Source organism: Nilaparvata lugens, chromosome 3 (assembly GCF_014356525.2).
Source record: "Nilaparvata lugens isolate BPH chromosome 3, ASM1435652v1, whole genome shotgun sequence".
Taxonomy (NCBI): domain Eukaryota; kingdom Metazoa; phylum Arthropoda; class Insecta; order Hemiptera; family Delphacidae; genus Nilaparvata; species Nilaparvata lugens.
The window spans coordinates 5,501,240-5,517,421 of record NC_052506.1 but is presented as its reverse complement, the minus strand read 5'-3'; the positions used below and the strand labels follow the sequence as shown (position 1 = coordinate 5,517,421).

General features: G+C 34.2%; 1 protein-coding gene across 1 annotated transcript in view; it reads left to right on the top strand.

The window, feature by feature from the left end:
* Positions 1–15,594, top strand: part of LOC111061682 (phospholipase D2) — a 67,784-nt gene extending 52,190 nt beyond the window's left edge. Inside the window, exons 19-24 of the mRNA XM_039422667.1 lie at positions 2,163–2,288; positions 5,245–5,353; positions 9,769–9,900; positions 12,826–13,083; positions 13,807–13,929; positions 14,652–15,594. Coding sequence (XP_039278601.1) covers positions 2,163–2,288; positions 5,245–5,353; positions 9,769–9,900; positions 12,826–13,083; positions 13,807–13,929; positions 14,652–14,753 — 850 coding nt within the window. The 3' untranslated portion in view covers positions 14,754–15,594. The remainder of the gene's footprint in view (positions 1–2,162; positions 2,289–5,244; positions 5,354–9,768; positions 9,901–12,825; positions 13,084–13,806; positions 13,930–14,651) is intronic.
* The last annotated feature ends 588 nt before the right edge of the window (positions 15,595–16,182 follow it).

Here is a 16,182-nt window from a genome sequence, read left to right as displayed (position 1 = left end):
AGTTTCTATCTGGGATTTGATATTCTTAGTTCTAATTTCTACCACTTGAATCACAACATTAGTCACTCTATATTCTACTAAATCGGTGCTCAACCTTAAGAGTCATCTCATTTATTGGTCTGTCGTTAGTTGAAAGGGTCTTTGTGCTAACACAAATCGCAAGATCATCAGCAAACAGGTATCCTTTAGCTGACGGTCCAATTACTTTTGGCATATCATTTACATAAATAATAAACAGAATTGGGCCTAAAATAGAGCCTTGTGGCACACCATAGAAAACAGGCAAGTAACTAGACTCATTACCATTGAAAGCTACCTTTTGCAACCTATTGCTCAAATAAGAACGTATGAGATTGCTTGCAGACTTCTCAAAACCATAATACTCCAGTTTGTTCAAAAGAATTTCATGAGATACCGTGTCGAAAGCTCTTGAGAGGTCAAATAGTCTTATTTCAGTTGGATTTTTCTTCTCCAATGATTCAATAAGAAAATTAAAGAGAGAAACAGTTGCTTTAACAGTTCCCAGTCCTGCTCTATAGCCATATTGGCAGTCACTAAAAAGACGATTGACTTCAAAATACTGAACTATTTGTTTATTTAATACTTTTTCGAACACCTTGGAAATAAGGAACAAGTGAAATAGTCTGAAACTATTGCACTCAGATTTGCATCCTTTTTTGAATATGGGAATCACTTTTATACGCTTAAGTGCATCTGGAAAGATGGAGCTCAATATACAACTGTTTATAATATGAGTCAAAACATCACTCAAATAATTCATTCCTAGTTTCACAACCAAGGTGTTTATTCCATAAACATCCTCACATCTATCTGCTTTCATGGTATTGGTAGCGCTTTCAACTTCACCCTTACTAACTAAACTGAACTTAAATGAACAAGATGGTTTTAAGCTACTACACAAATAGTTGGTAGAGTTCTGGCTCCTCACTTTTTGAGACACATTTTTTACAATTGCATTGATCTTATCAACAAAGAAATTATTTAATTCAAATGGATCTAATTTGCTATCAGATACTTTGATTTGACCCTCTTTATTAAATTCACTATTCATAATACTCCATTTCGCTTTACTCTTATTGCTAGAAGATTCTATGAAGTAGGCGCTATAGTGAGGTCCACGTTATAATGGCAGTATTTGATTAACATCAGTGTGGATGCTATCCTTGTCCATCATTAGACAAAACAGTTAACACTATCTTTTTCTAGCTCCGCAACTTTGCCAAATCGTTTTCCAACAATGTAGAAATATAATAAACAGAATATATAATCTCAATTATGAAAATTCATCATTTAATCATTGGACAATAAATTTTCTTGACATATAAAGTATGATTGATTATATTAACGATAATGAACAGTTAATATTACATGTGATACACCGGTATCAGCTATCCTCTATAGAAGGCAGTGGCAAGGCAGAGAATTGGTAACGCTTTTCTCCTATCCTTCTCCACTGCCGTTATAACGTGGACCTCACTGTATATATATTCAGTCAGTTTACTTTGTTTTTCAGTGTTTTTATGTTGTATAACATTTATTGATCAGTGTATAGCTAGCTGTATTTGTCCTCTATTTTTTACCAATTTCACCAAAACACAAAAACTTTACAAAGATGTGACAATCAGAAAAAAAGACAATAATTATTATTCTAAATATCTATATCATCTATCTGTAAAATACGGCTGGAGGTGAAGAACTACTGGCATAAGTGAAACACTTGTTCGCCAGTAGGAGTAGAGACTTACCGTAACTGTTTCTAAATCTTAAGCTAATAATTTAAAATTGAATATTTTTATTCAAACAATGGTAAGTATATTTAAAATAAATGCTATTAATTGTGAATTAATCCAGACGATAATGAATAGTTTTAAAAGCTGAAAAAAATTTTGAACTCATAAAATATTAAGATGGAAATAATAGTTGTGAAGTATCCAGTTTTTAATATTTATTTTGGTCACATCAACTTTATAAACTATTTATAAACTATTAATTTTCAGTGTTTTTATGTTGTATAACATTTATTGTTCAGTGTATAGCTTTATTTGTCCTCCATTTTGGTCACATAAAGTTTATAAACTATGTACATTCATTAAGATAAATCGTATTACTGTGAATGAAAATAATGTGTGTTATGTTTGCAGTGAGCGAAAAACATTCCGGGTCTACGTGGTGATACCCTTGCTGCCAGGGTTTGAAGGCGAGGTTGGAACCCCCACTGGAACAGCTTTGCATGCCATCACTCACTGGAACTACGCCTCCATCTCAAGGTAGGCCAACAATTCACTTCAAACTGTCTGAAAACTAGAACAACACGAATAAGAATAAGAAATACAATATACAACATATTTTGGAATCCCCCTACTAGATTATCCATCTGTGTGTAGGGGGAGAGTTCCACTTTATACATAAGCTTAATCTGCTCATAGAAGTAAATAATAGAGAATACACTTATATTATGGATTTATTATTAATATTCTGATTATAAAATAGATATTACATTGTGCTGATGTATATTTAAGAATGAGTATGTAGGAATATGTATGTAGGAATAAGTTAGTATACTTAATACATTGATTGATTAATAGAATAAATAAAGAAGAAAAAACAATATTTTATTGAAGACCGCAGTGGCACGGATTCCAGAAATTCTCAGAAGAGAGAATGGAAAAAAACATAAACCAAAAAGGCAAAACAGTCAAACCGGTTATATCAATGATAAAATAAATACCAATCAATTGTCTGGAAACCTTGAAGTCGTGTTGGTCACCAAGCATAACGAGATTGGAGTAGTTCTTCTGAAGCTTCCCCAACCAATCTGGTACAGCCACCTGTCCACCCTCTACCTAAAGACTAACAAACTAAACGCCTCTACTTCCCTAATCACCCCTGGCACATTTCTGTACAAGATATGGGCCAGGTATGAAGGATTTGTCAATTCAGAGCCGTGAGTCAGCTGAGTCAACAAACCACCATATTTATAGTAACATTCACCTTAAACTGTTTGAAATAATCTATATTTATAAAAGCGAAATGGCACTCACTGACTGACTGACTGACTCACTCACTCACTCGCAGAACTAAAAATCTACTGGACCAAAAACGTTCAAATTTGGTAGGTATGTTCAGTTGGCCCTTTAGAGGCGCACTAAGAAATCTTTCGGCAATATTTTGACTCTAAGGGTGGTTTTTTAAGGGTTTAAAGTTCGTCTTTTAGCATGTATATTCTTCTTATTCCAATATCTTAAAATAATAATTGAAGTGTCCATACCATATGTTAATATAGAACATATTATATGGTTCGAAGCAAATGTTAACTGGTAACTAAATTAATAATTTTGTCAGGTTGGCATTAAGTTGAGTTGACTTTGTTAGGTTGGCACCAAGTTGAAGATTGAAATGCATTCATCGCGGAAAAATTGATTGGGCACTGCTACTTCAATCAGAGCTATTCCTGGGAATATTATATTACTAGCCATTAGGCTCGCTTTGCTCGCCATATCCGTTTAGCCAGACGTTTAGTCTGGACCCCCGACTGGATCGTCCTAACATATGATAAAAATGCTCAAATGGAAAATGCAGGCGAGCGAAGCGAGCCTGCTGATCTTAATCTCGGACGACCCAGGCGGAGCCCCCTGGCTAGACGGATACGGCAAGCGAAGCGAGCCTGACGGCTAGTTATAATGGCTAGTATAGCTAATGACTTCCCATGAGCAGAATAGTCGAATATGTCTGATTCCTTAAAAATTGAGTAGATTGGATAAAACTGTTTAAAATGATCTCAACCTAGCGAGGATTCCTGAAGAAAGTATAACTGACAGGGAAAAATATCGGAAATGCGTCTATCAAATATGCTAATTTTGCTAATTCTGATAAATTCAAGGAATTGTTGAGAGCATATTTGATAGATCTAGCATGCTACAGTATAAACGAGTTTACTGTAAAAAAATGAATTTTAAACTGTCACTATTTCTCTTTAGCTTTAAATTAGTTTTCAGTTTTTGACTTTTTCATGTACATTTTCATGTATATATGTTTTGGAAATAAAATAAATGATTGATTGATTGATTGACTGAGTAGAGTGAACTTGATTGATTGATTGGTAGAGTGAACACTGTTCAAACTGCGCCACGTCATCAAATAGAAAAGTCATTCTAAAGCTGCGTTTACAAAGTTATTAACAAAATGTTAATAACTCAATCCTTATAGATACTATTAGATTGAATATAACTTATGATATGATATAAATGATGAACATATGTGTTTGTCAAGTTCCGTTCAATCTAAAAGGTGCGTGCAGACTTTCGCTCTGCTCCGCAATCGAACGTCACTCGAGCAGAGCGATTGATGATTGACCGGGGAGCAAGAGTGGAACGCGAGAAGAGCGTGTAACAGAGGTCAAGCTTGGCAAGCTCCTAGGTCGAACTAACCAATAGTTGCGCATGCGTGGTCAACGTGTTTATTTGTAATGTTTGTTTATAGTTACGATCTCTGTATTAGCAAATAAAATTATCAAAATTAATAATTAATTATTAAATTAAATAATATAAAGTTATAAAAGCATTTATAATAATAGGTACCGGCATATTAGCATTAAAAGAAAGAAGCCGAACTCCCAATCAAGCTTTTCACCTTTTGAAACATTACCTTTTATAATTAAACATCAAAATAAATGAAATAATCATAATATTCATTATAAATTTATTATATGAACATAATGTATTATTAGGCTACCCAGCAATCCCCTGGTCAGAATATTTTATTTAGTTTTGTTACCCGATCAGCTGGATTGAACGTTTCACATTTGTGAGGTTAGGTTGTAGTGAAGTCAACAATGAGAAAAGAGCGGATCGATCATCCTTCGAACCTCAATCGAACCTCAATCGAACCCTTGCGTAACATCTCGCGTAACGTTCATGATCGGAGCGAGTGCGGAGCGGGCGGGGAGCGTGTTGGAGGCGCGTATATCTGTAAGAGAATCTATAAGGATTAAGCTATTAACAATTGAAGTAGATCTTCTAAACTGTTTGTAAATATAATAAAGAAAATTTTGGGATGATCCACTAACTGCCAGCATTCTTTATGAATAACATCAATCCCTCCCATTCCACCTATGCTCACAGTTATATATTAATGTTTGTCACATACATTATTATAATTTAATTAATTACACACACACACATCTTAATCAAATTAATCACATTAATCATAATTAATTGTTCTCAGAGGCAAAGACTCGTTGATAGCTCGACTAAAAGCGGCCGGGGTGGCTCAGCCCGACGATTACATTTCGTTTCACGGCCTCCGCACACATTCTGTGCTTAACGGAAAATTGGTAAACATCTCTCTTTTCTCTCTGTTTATCGGCTGTCGCTTTCCGCCTCCTTCTCTCTTAGTTTCCTTTCATTTAGGAACTGAACTGAGGGGAGATACGAATGGAGTGGTATGTCTTGTATCTATGGTCTTCAATACCCTAAACTAGAATCTTCTAGTTGAAATAAAAATAAGTAAACATTTATTTACTCTCTCTGCTTGTCGGCTGTCACTTTGCTCCTTCTTCTACTTTAGTTTTTCTCCACTTTCCTTTGCTTAAATTTGGGATAATACAGATGAAGTGGCTTGTCTTGGGTTTATGTTGCTCGATACCCAAACTAGAGAAATTTAGGGCCGGTTTCCGAGCTCGGGATTTAGCTAAGTTCTAGACTTTAAACAGCTGGAGTCAGAAAATTAGCTTTCCAAAACGGGGCGTAGTTGCAGTTTTTATAACAGTTGTTGCAGTTTTTATTTTCTCATTTCTATAATTGGAAACGTTTTTTCTTGACGAAATTGAACATTTGTAAATAACTAAAAATGGCTGAAACTTTACACTATTTTCTCTTTATTTTATTTTGTGTTCAATTTTCTAGTTTTTCGAAATTTAATTCAAACGTGACTATGACAATAACTGTGACTACGCCCCGTTTCGGAAAGCCAATTTTCTGACTCCAGCTGTTTAAAGTCTAGAACTTAGCTAAATCCCGAGCTCGGAAACCGGCCCTTAGTGCCGGTTGCACAACAGCCGGTTAAATTTTAACCGTGATTAATTCCACGAGAACCTATCAGAGAAGCCGTCTTTCCAAAACCGCCCACTGATTGGTTCTCGTGAAATTAATCATGGTTAAATTTTAACCGGCTGTTGTGCAACCGGCCCTTAGTTGCAAGAAAAATAGACTAACACCTGATTATTCTCTCTTTTCAACCACTTTCTTCTTCTCTCCTTCTTCTACTCTTTCTCAATTTGCCTTTGCTGAACTGTGGGGTGTCTCAAATGAAGTGGTTTGTCTTCGGTCTATGTACTTATCATATTATTAAACAAAAATCCAAATGAATGCTGTAATTCACCCCGAAGACTTCTGCTACTGCAAATATTGACAACAAGGTAAACAGCTAGATGGAAATTCAATGAGCGCTACTATTCAAAAATTATTTGTCAGCCCGGGAATTTGTCATCAAATATAATTTAACAACAAATAATTTTTGAATAGTAGCGCTTCATCGAATTTCCATCTAGCTGTTTACACTGTTGTCAATATTTGCAGTAGCATGAGTCTTCGGGGTGAATTACAGCATTTATTTGGATTTTCGCGTAATAATATAATATCAATTAATTAGCATTTGAATAATTGCAATATCACAGTAATCTCCATCTGTAGTCTATGTAATTAAATACCAAAACTAGGAAGTTTTGAATGTTATCAAAAGTTTAGTTTAAAGAAAAATGAGTAAAAATCTCTCTATTATTTCTGCTTATTGGTTGATGCTTCTCTGTTTTTCTATCTGGCAGTTTTTGTTCTGTTTGCTTTGCTACATTTATTGAGGGGTGATATAAAAAGTCTTGTTTCGCTTTTGTCTTGCACATCTTATACCTGAAGATTTTGATCTGAACCTCGCAAAAACGTTGGATCGATCTCTATAGCTGAACTATTGCTTTTTCTCTCTATTCTTTGATTTATTATGATAATCAAAACTTCATATTATGAATACGAATGTACATCACTAGATTTATCATTTCGCTGATTGATAAAATTTGCATTTTCATATAATCAGGCCCAGATTAATTCAACATCGAGGTCACAATCAAATTTATATATATGAACTTTACAAATTCATCATGCTGTTATCCCTAAGGTATCTTATTTTAATAACCCTAAATCAAGGTTCAAATTTACATAGAAAAACATGTAAATTCATAATATTCATAATTTTTGTCGGTGCAGAATTGTAATTCTCAACCTGTTTCATTCAACACTCACTAAACCGTAACGTACTTGGAGCAAAGTTCTGAGATGTATCACCTAAAATTGTGAAAATTAATCTAATCTTTTGAATGATAAAATTGAGGGCTATGAATAATTACAGCTACTAATTAAATCATGCTTTAATCACCAATTAGCTTTCATAGTAGAGTAGAAATTCACAAACAAAATTTTCATTATTAACGAAGAACATTGAACTAAATTCAATAATTTCCAATAATACTCCGCTTAATGCTTAGTAACTTAACTGGCACTGGCTACTAACTAACTAATATAATGGAGAAAATATAGCATAAGCAAAATTAATACATACAATACTTATGCTATTTTTTCTGTGCTAATATCTTCATTAATTTGAAGTATTTAATATATAAGTACATTTTTAAAGTACATTTTATTTAATATAAGTACATTATATTTTACATAAGTACATTTTATTTTTTTTAATATTAAGTACATTTTTAAAGTACATTTTATTCAATATATAAGTACATTTTTTATGATTATTACAGATAACTTGATTTTTCATCTTGGAATTATCTTTATGTTAATTAATATGTTTATTCAATTCTCAGAATTAATCTATTTTCACAAATGTGAGTAACTGAATATAAGGTATGTTAGACATGAATTTAATACAACATTTTAAGAAGTATCGATATATATTCTCTTTTATTATTATATTCCCGGGCTGATAAATAATTTTTGAATAGTAGCGCTCATCGAATTTCCATCTAGCTGTTTACCCTGTTGTCAATATTTGCATTAACCGAAGTCTTCGGGGTGAATTACAGCATTTAATTTGGATTTTCGTTTAATAATAATAATTAACTGAATAGGTTCTTAGCAATGTGACATTATTTATTTATTTATTTAATCATTCAGAGTTACACAACTTACAGAAAAGTAGCACAGGCTTATAAGCCCAAAACGGTTCCAATTCTAATTTATACAACAGTCCAAATGTAGCTAGGTTATGTGTCACTTCAAATTTCTTCAATTAGACCGTAATTACACACTCAATTTACACAGTTAATTCACAATTCAAAATATATTATATCGATACTTCTCAAAATTTCGTATTAAGTTAATTTGTAACATCACCTCCCTTTCATTTAAAAAATGAACCCACATTCAAAGAGGTGGACCAACATTTTGAAGTTACAGAAAAATAGTATTTTGAATTAGAGTGATATCCCCAATCACACATACCTACCGTCTAACATTTTCTAAGGCCATTCTAAAGCTTCTCACCTATCGAAAAATTATAAAAGTTATCAAGTAATGTTGGAAATGTTAATGTTTACAAAATTTGGGAGAAGAGCAGTTTTGCTCTCTCCCAGTCATTGCCAAATTAATTGTAACTGTATTGATTTATACATAAACTAGCTGGCCCGGTGAACTTCGTACCGCCAAATAGTTAATGCATCTCATGAGAAACTTTAGCTGGATGCACACCTGAGGAGGTGCGATGCTGCATTATATGTATATAGATAATTTTCCAACTGCAAAATAAATAATTTACTAAAAATCAATTAATTCTAAACACCGAAGACTGCACAATCATTCGAAACAAAGCAATGTCTTTAGAGCATTTAAGTCTTAACCTGAGGCCGCACACAGAACAGTCATTTTGTTTTTAGAATAAAATACATGGGCGGTCATGGAGCAGCACACACTCTTGTCTACTATATACCGACGGCTGTTGGATGACGCAATGATTATAACAGCTGATTTTTATTTCTGTGTGTGGCCAGCTCACAAATTTTCTCCCATAAGGATTACATGTAAACTTTGAAGGACCGTAGGAAAGAGTCCTAAAGTCGGATTATAAATTTAATAGGCCATAAACCTGGTCCTAAACATAACGAACACAACTGAAAAAATCATCAAATTCGGTGCACTCATGAAAAAGTTATTGAATGTCGAAATTTGAGGCTCCATTTTTATTTATATAGATGAAGTACCCGTTTTTATAAGTCACTGATAGTTACAACTCATTAGAGCCGTTTTAAAAATTGTAAATAATCAGTAGCCTTATAGAGAAAAGTGAGTAATCTCACCTACCCTATATTGTAGAGTTTGGAGTAATAAGATAGTTATAGGATACAGTAGGAGTTATAGGATACAGTAGGAGTTATAGGATACAGTAGGAGTTATAGGATCCTAGTCATAACCACCTCTAATACAAGGTCCCGCCCTAAGATACTGCAACGTCGCAGTGTAGGCCTAGAATCTAATACATGATTGGTGACAAAGATTTTTAAAAATACCAGCTGGTCTTTTTCACCAATCATGTATTAGATTCTAGGCCAATCATGTATTAGATTCTAGGCCTACGCTACGACGTTGCAATATTGTAGGCCGGGGCCTTGTATTAGAGGTGGCTATGATATAGTAGAGTTACATCCAAGCTTCCTATTGTTAATCGCCTCTATGTTGGTTTTCCTTCCAGGTTAGCGAGTTGATCTACGTGCATTCCAAACTGTTGATAGCAGATGATAGAGTGGCCATCATTGGATCGGCCAACATCAATGATCGAAGTCTGCTGGGCAAACGAGACTCGGAGATTGCTGTTGTCATAGAGGTTAGTGAATATTGTGAGATTGACGCTATTAATGCCCGGTTGCAGAGTCGTCACATAAAGTTAAAATCAAGCATTTAACTTATTTATGAAGCCATAACTCCACTTTTCGTTGCACAGATGTCAGAGTAAACTATAGCTCCCATAAAACTAAAAACGACCAATTAAACATATGATTTCGTTGCAGAGTCGTCAAATAGAGCTTATTTATGTCTCCATTAGCTGAAAACGGTCATTTAAGTTATGGGCCCGAAGTCGTGCTGTTAAATCCAATATCTACTCCCACCACATGCATTTTAGAGGTGATAGCTTTTTTTGAAAGATGTTTACGAAAAACCATCTGTATATAAGTAGATTATTTTTCTCTCCCTATGTTTTTTCAAGTTGTTTATAAGCTCCAAATCGCTATGGCACCAAATAAATATGGTGAGAAATCTCGCCAAAAGCCAAGTCGCCATATGGTTTATCAATTTTATGTGAGGTCTTTTAGGTCTGTTGACAGTGATGTCGATTGAAACTTTCCCCGATGCCAAGACATTGGTTAGATGGAAGCATGGGAAAAAGTGAATAGAGCTGCAGTGTGACTTATTATGTGTGATACTAATTCGAGATATAGCTAAATGGGCTTCCGCAAACGACTGTGCAACGCCCAACCATTTATGTGAGTGATTTTAAACTATGTCTCACATAGCTAAGTTCGATTTTATGTAACGATTCTGCAACCGGGCATAAGTCAATGGAGATAATAGGACTATAGAGTTGTCAACAACTAGATTTCCGTTATATACTTTCTAGAGATTCAAGTCATCCCGGTGTATCTGATATAATATATATTGTTTATTCTTGTTAATAATGATACATTGAATTTCATTCGTCAAGCAGATATATTTCTCATGATTTGATAATTGACCGAGCGAAGTGAGGTCTAAGATTGAGTCGACGGTTTGGCATTTCTTTTAATGTTTAAATGTTTATATGTTGCGCATTTACGACGAAACGCGGTAACAGATTTTCATGAAATTTGACAGGCATGCAAAACGAAAACGGTCAGATGAAGTGCCCACCACCTCAAGAAATGCAATGCAGCAACCAAAAAGTTGTCAACAAAGGTGGTCAGTTCCTAATGATGTAAGATTAGGTAACAGAGGCATTCACTACCCTATATTTGGAATCAAAAGAATAAGATGTGAAGTATGCTCAAAAAATAAAATTGAGTCTCGCCCTCATGCGTATTGCGCAATGTGCAAAGTATCAATATGTTGTAATGAAAAGAAAAATTGCTTCAATATTTTTCATGAGTTTGTGTAAATATGTGTAAATAAATATTATTCATCCATTTGAGATTGAATCCTTTTATTTTTATCATCACAATAACCTTGTTGCCCATTGGAACTTAGAAGTCCATAATTTAATTTTTGCAGATTTATCATAACGACCATTGGGACTTTCAAGTCCCATCAACAATTTACATCAATAAAAACAAAAAAAAAAAATTCGAATGAAATGTAGACTAATATAAGTGATATTCATATAAGGAATAACATGTTAGAAAGGATAAAAATTGGAAAATTCAAAAAACACATATGTTGGTCACCAAAGGGTTAAATTGCGCGTCGACGTATATATAAGGTTTTTTTGAAATTTTGTATTCCAAGGATAATTTAAAAGGAAAAAGAACCTCCTTCGTATGCCAATATTAGAAAAAAATCAGACTATAGAATTATTCATCATAAATCAGTTGTCGAATTGATTATAAATTGCATGCCATGACGCATGCAATTCAATATCTCAATGTAACTTGGTAAAAAAACAGCTGCTGTGTAGACTATAAATTGTATGCAATTTTTATGCACTTTTAAATGAACTATTGATTGCGTGCCATAACTAACGCATGCAATATTAATAACTAAAATAACATAGTATTGTTTCTCGAACTTTCTCTGCTTTGAACTCGGGCTGTCCTGTTGCCAGTATGTCCTGAAGGAGATTAGCTTTTGATGTTAGCATTTTTGATACACCAACCCCAACAGCCATTAGCCGTTTTCACACCGATATCTCGCCCACACAACATACAGACAGGATTTACTCTGATTGCCAGTACAAGAGGAGGCTGCGGTTTATAACTGCGCGAGGTCTACTGTTCACAGAACTACTAGTAAATTTCCATTATTGACATAACATATTTTGGTAGCTCATTGTATTTCTTCATAGCAACCAAAAATTTGGCAGTTGTAGGAGGATAGAGCTATCTGCTTTGTCTAATGACAGTGAAGGATAGGAAACCAATGTTGATTAGGTGCTGACTTTATTACATGAATCTCACTGTAAGTGAAGGATGAATTCTGTTTGCATCACGGGACTAAAGTGTTCTTTTTCATCAGAAAAATATTGTTGATGGGGGAAGTTGAACTTGTGACTGTAGCTCAAAGAACTATTTTACCTGAAAAATACATAAAATTGATAAATTCTAGTAGTTTTGTAAATTATTGACTGATTTCAGGACAAGAGATTCACAAAAACAGATCTGAACAACTTCGAGGTTAGGTTAGGTTGGTTTGTATAAAAAGATATATGTTTACTTAAAGAAATGAATGTATTTCTCAAAACATAGTCTCTACATACGTCTTACCTGATTAAAAGAATGAATTATATTATTTTTTGTGTAGTTGAGAAGTTGATATTGTGGTAATTATTCATATTGAATGAAAAAGACTAAGAAATTGTTAAAAAACCACTGATTTATTGATAATTAGAAAGACCGGTTTCAGTTATTACACCATTGTCAATCTCTGATAAACTTATCGTTTATCAGAGTTATAATAACCGAAACCGGTCTTTCTAATTATCAATAAATCAGTGGTTTTTTGACAATTTCTTAGTCTTTTTCATTCAATTATATTGTTTTTCAAATTCATTGATCGATTTCAGGACGAGAGGTTCACGAAAACAGAGTGGGACGGCGTCGAGGTGGAGGTCGGCCATTACTGCGGCTCGCTGCGTCGTCGACTGTTCCGGGAGCACCTGGGTCTGCTAGAGTCGGCAGAACGGCCGATATCTGTCAAGGACGGCCGATCAGCTGATCTCGGTCAAGGTCGTTCGACCTCTGTGATGGACCCGATCGGCAGTCAGTTTTATGATGACGTGTGGCGTGCTACCGCTAGGGCCAACACTGATATATACGAACAGGTTAGTGGGTCTTCATCTCTAGAGAAAAGATGACATTATCTACGACATTTTATAATGTAAACTCTACATATTTTCACGCTATAGTAGCCTAATTGTTTCAAATATCCAATGAAAGCTATTTAAATAGAACTAAGGACTTCTGCTACTGCAAATATTGACCAAAGTACTAAATAGCAGAGGGAAATTTAAAGAATGAAACTGTCCAAAAATTGCGCCCAGACCGGGAATCGAACCCGGTACCTCTCCGTTGCCGGCGGAGCAACTTACAAATATCACATATATATTTTTCAAAATTGTGCTAGAATAGTAACTATTATTTTTCTTCCATTAAGTATTTTTGTCATTTGATTAGATAGATAAAATATATCTATTTAATATCATAATAAATACCATGACATGGGTCTTCTCGCACTGGATTTTGAAACTACTAAAAAGTGAACTTTATGCAACGACTAACATTCTAGCACGGTTGATGCTGGCGGCATCAACATTAAAACACTGTTTCTGATGCTGGCAGCAGGTTTCAGTTTGTCGAGTTCTCACTAAGTCAAGTTTTCAGTTTCATAAGTTTTCTGTACATCAAGATTTCAGTACTTCAATTTTTCAGTTTGTCTTGTTTTCAGTTTTTCACTCTCGACGAGTAGCTCTCTACCTAATGTTATTTTATTATCAATTGTCATCAATTTATCTGATTTATAATCATTTTTCTGTGATTGTTTGAAGGTATTCCAATGCATTCCGAGCGACAAAGTGACCTGTTTTGACGCGTTGAAGCGACGTCAATACGAAACGCCATTGGCTCAGTCCGATCCTGACTCAGCAGTACAGCTGCTACAAAATGTCAAGGTAAATAACATTGATTATAACAGTTGAATAACATTTAATTGACCGAGCGAAGTGAGGTCTAAGATTCAAGTCGACGGTTTGGCATTTATCTTAATGTTTAAATGTTTATATGTTGCGCATTTACGGCAAAACGCGGTAATAGATTTTCATGAAATTTGACAGGTATGTTCCTTTTTTAATTGCGCGTCGACGTATATACAAGGTTTTTGGAAATTTTGCATTTCAAGGATAATATAAAAGGAAAAAGGAGCCTCCTTCATACGCCAATATTAAAGTAAAAATCAGACTGTAGAATTATTCATCATAAATCAGCTGACAAGTGATTACACAGATGTGTGGAGAAGCCAGTCTATTGCTGTATTTCCATAAGGTCTATAGTTTCAATCAGGTACTTGTGGATGAGAATACTGCGTGAGGTCTACTGTTCACAGAACTACTAGTAGAATCCATTTAAATAATACCATTTCATATAGAAATGTATTCCAAATTGTCTTATTCATATTTTTTATGACTCATATAGTCATGATCGAATCTCATTAAAATACCATTATTACATAAAAATTAATCTCCAGGCATCAATGTAGATTTGTAAACCAATGAGATTCTATCTTATTTTACAAAAAATATCTTCAAATTGCAATTTTTTGCAGGGTCATCTTGTGACCCTGGGTCATCAGGGTCATCTTATTTTACAATTATCTTCAAATTTCAATTGTTTTCAGGGCCATCTTGTGATGCTTCCACTAGAGTTCCTCAGTAACGAAGTTCTAACACCAAATCCGAACACGGTGACTGGTATGATGCCAACATCTCTCTGGACTTGAACTTCAAAACTCATCTGATTTTCGGTGAGGAATGAGATTTATTTATTGCAAATCTTGCCGAATTCCAAAACGTATCTGAGTTTTGGTAAAGAATGAATTATATTCATTACAAATTTGTCTTATAGATAATCAGAATTACTGTACGTACTCTTTGAGGCATTCATTGAATTGACTACTATAGTGAGGCCCACGTTATAATGACAGTATTTGATCAACTTTGGTTTTGCTATCCTTGTCTATCTTTCGACAAAGCCGGTGGTACTATCCTTTTCTAGGTCCACAACGGTGCCAATTATATTTTTGACAGTGTAGAAATATGATTAATTAATGCAGAGAATCGGCATCGCTATTCTTCTATCTTTATTCATTGTCATTATAACGTGGACCTCACTATAGTTTATCTTGTCTAGTTAGTACCAATTCATCTTTGTTTTATTTCATTATTATTTTAGTTAGTATTAATTGATTTTTATATATGTCAGGCTAGCTATTTGACAATCTCAATTTTCGAGAGAATTCAATAGTGGATTCTGAAGAATTCAAAAGTAGATTTTTTAAAGGTAATATAAATTGAGTTTTATAAGTTACAAGTAAACCATTTGAACATTTCAATCATTAAGAGAATTGAAACGTGGATTCTGATGAATTAGTCCTGAAAAAATATTCTTTATAGACCATCTTGTCTATATAGTCTTGTAAGGTATGGTAAACTATAGTGAGGGGCACGTTATAATGGCAGAATTCTATCAACATTGGTGTTGCTATCCTTGTCTATCATTCTACAAAGCAAATCACGCTATCCTTTTCTAGCTCCGAAACGTTCCTAGATCGTTTTTTAACAATGTAGATATAAATTTTTTTAACAAAATATTTAATATAAATTATGAAAAAGTATTATCTAATCATTGAAGAATATTTCCTTGACGAATTAAATACAATTGATTATTTTAAACAAGGAAGAACAGTTGACGAATTGAATACAATTGATTATTTTAAACAAGGAAGAACAGTTAATAATATTACATCAAATATATCGGTATCAGCTATTCTCTATAGAAGACAGTGGCAAGGCAGATAATCGGCAACACTTTCATCCTATGTTTCTCCACTGCTATTTTAACGTGGACCTCACTATCACAGTATACAGTATGGAAACTTGGCTAGTACCCTGGCGCAAAAATCCGCCATCTTGTTAGGAAGTTCCGCATTTCAATAGTATTAATGGGAGTTTCGGATCACTTTACTGATCCGGATCAATTGATCTCGTTCACTGCCGATAGCCAATCAGAAGACCAGGATTGGAACTTCCTAAGGTCACGTGACGTGTCTAATATTTGTGCCATGTAAAAAGCATTGGTTAGATAGGCGTTTGATTGACAGTTTCCATTCTGTACCTATTCTGTGTCACTTTAGTGGCCACTGAAATGAT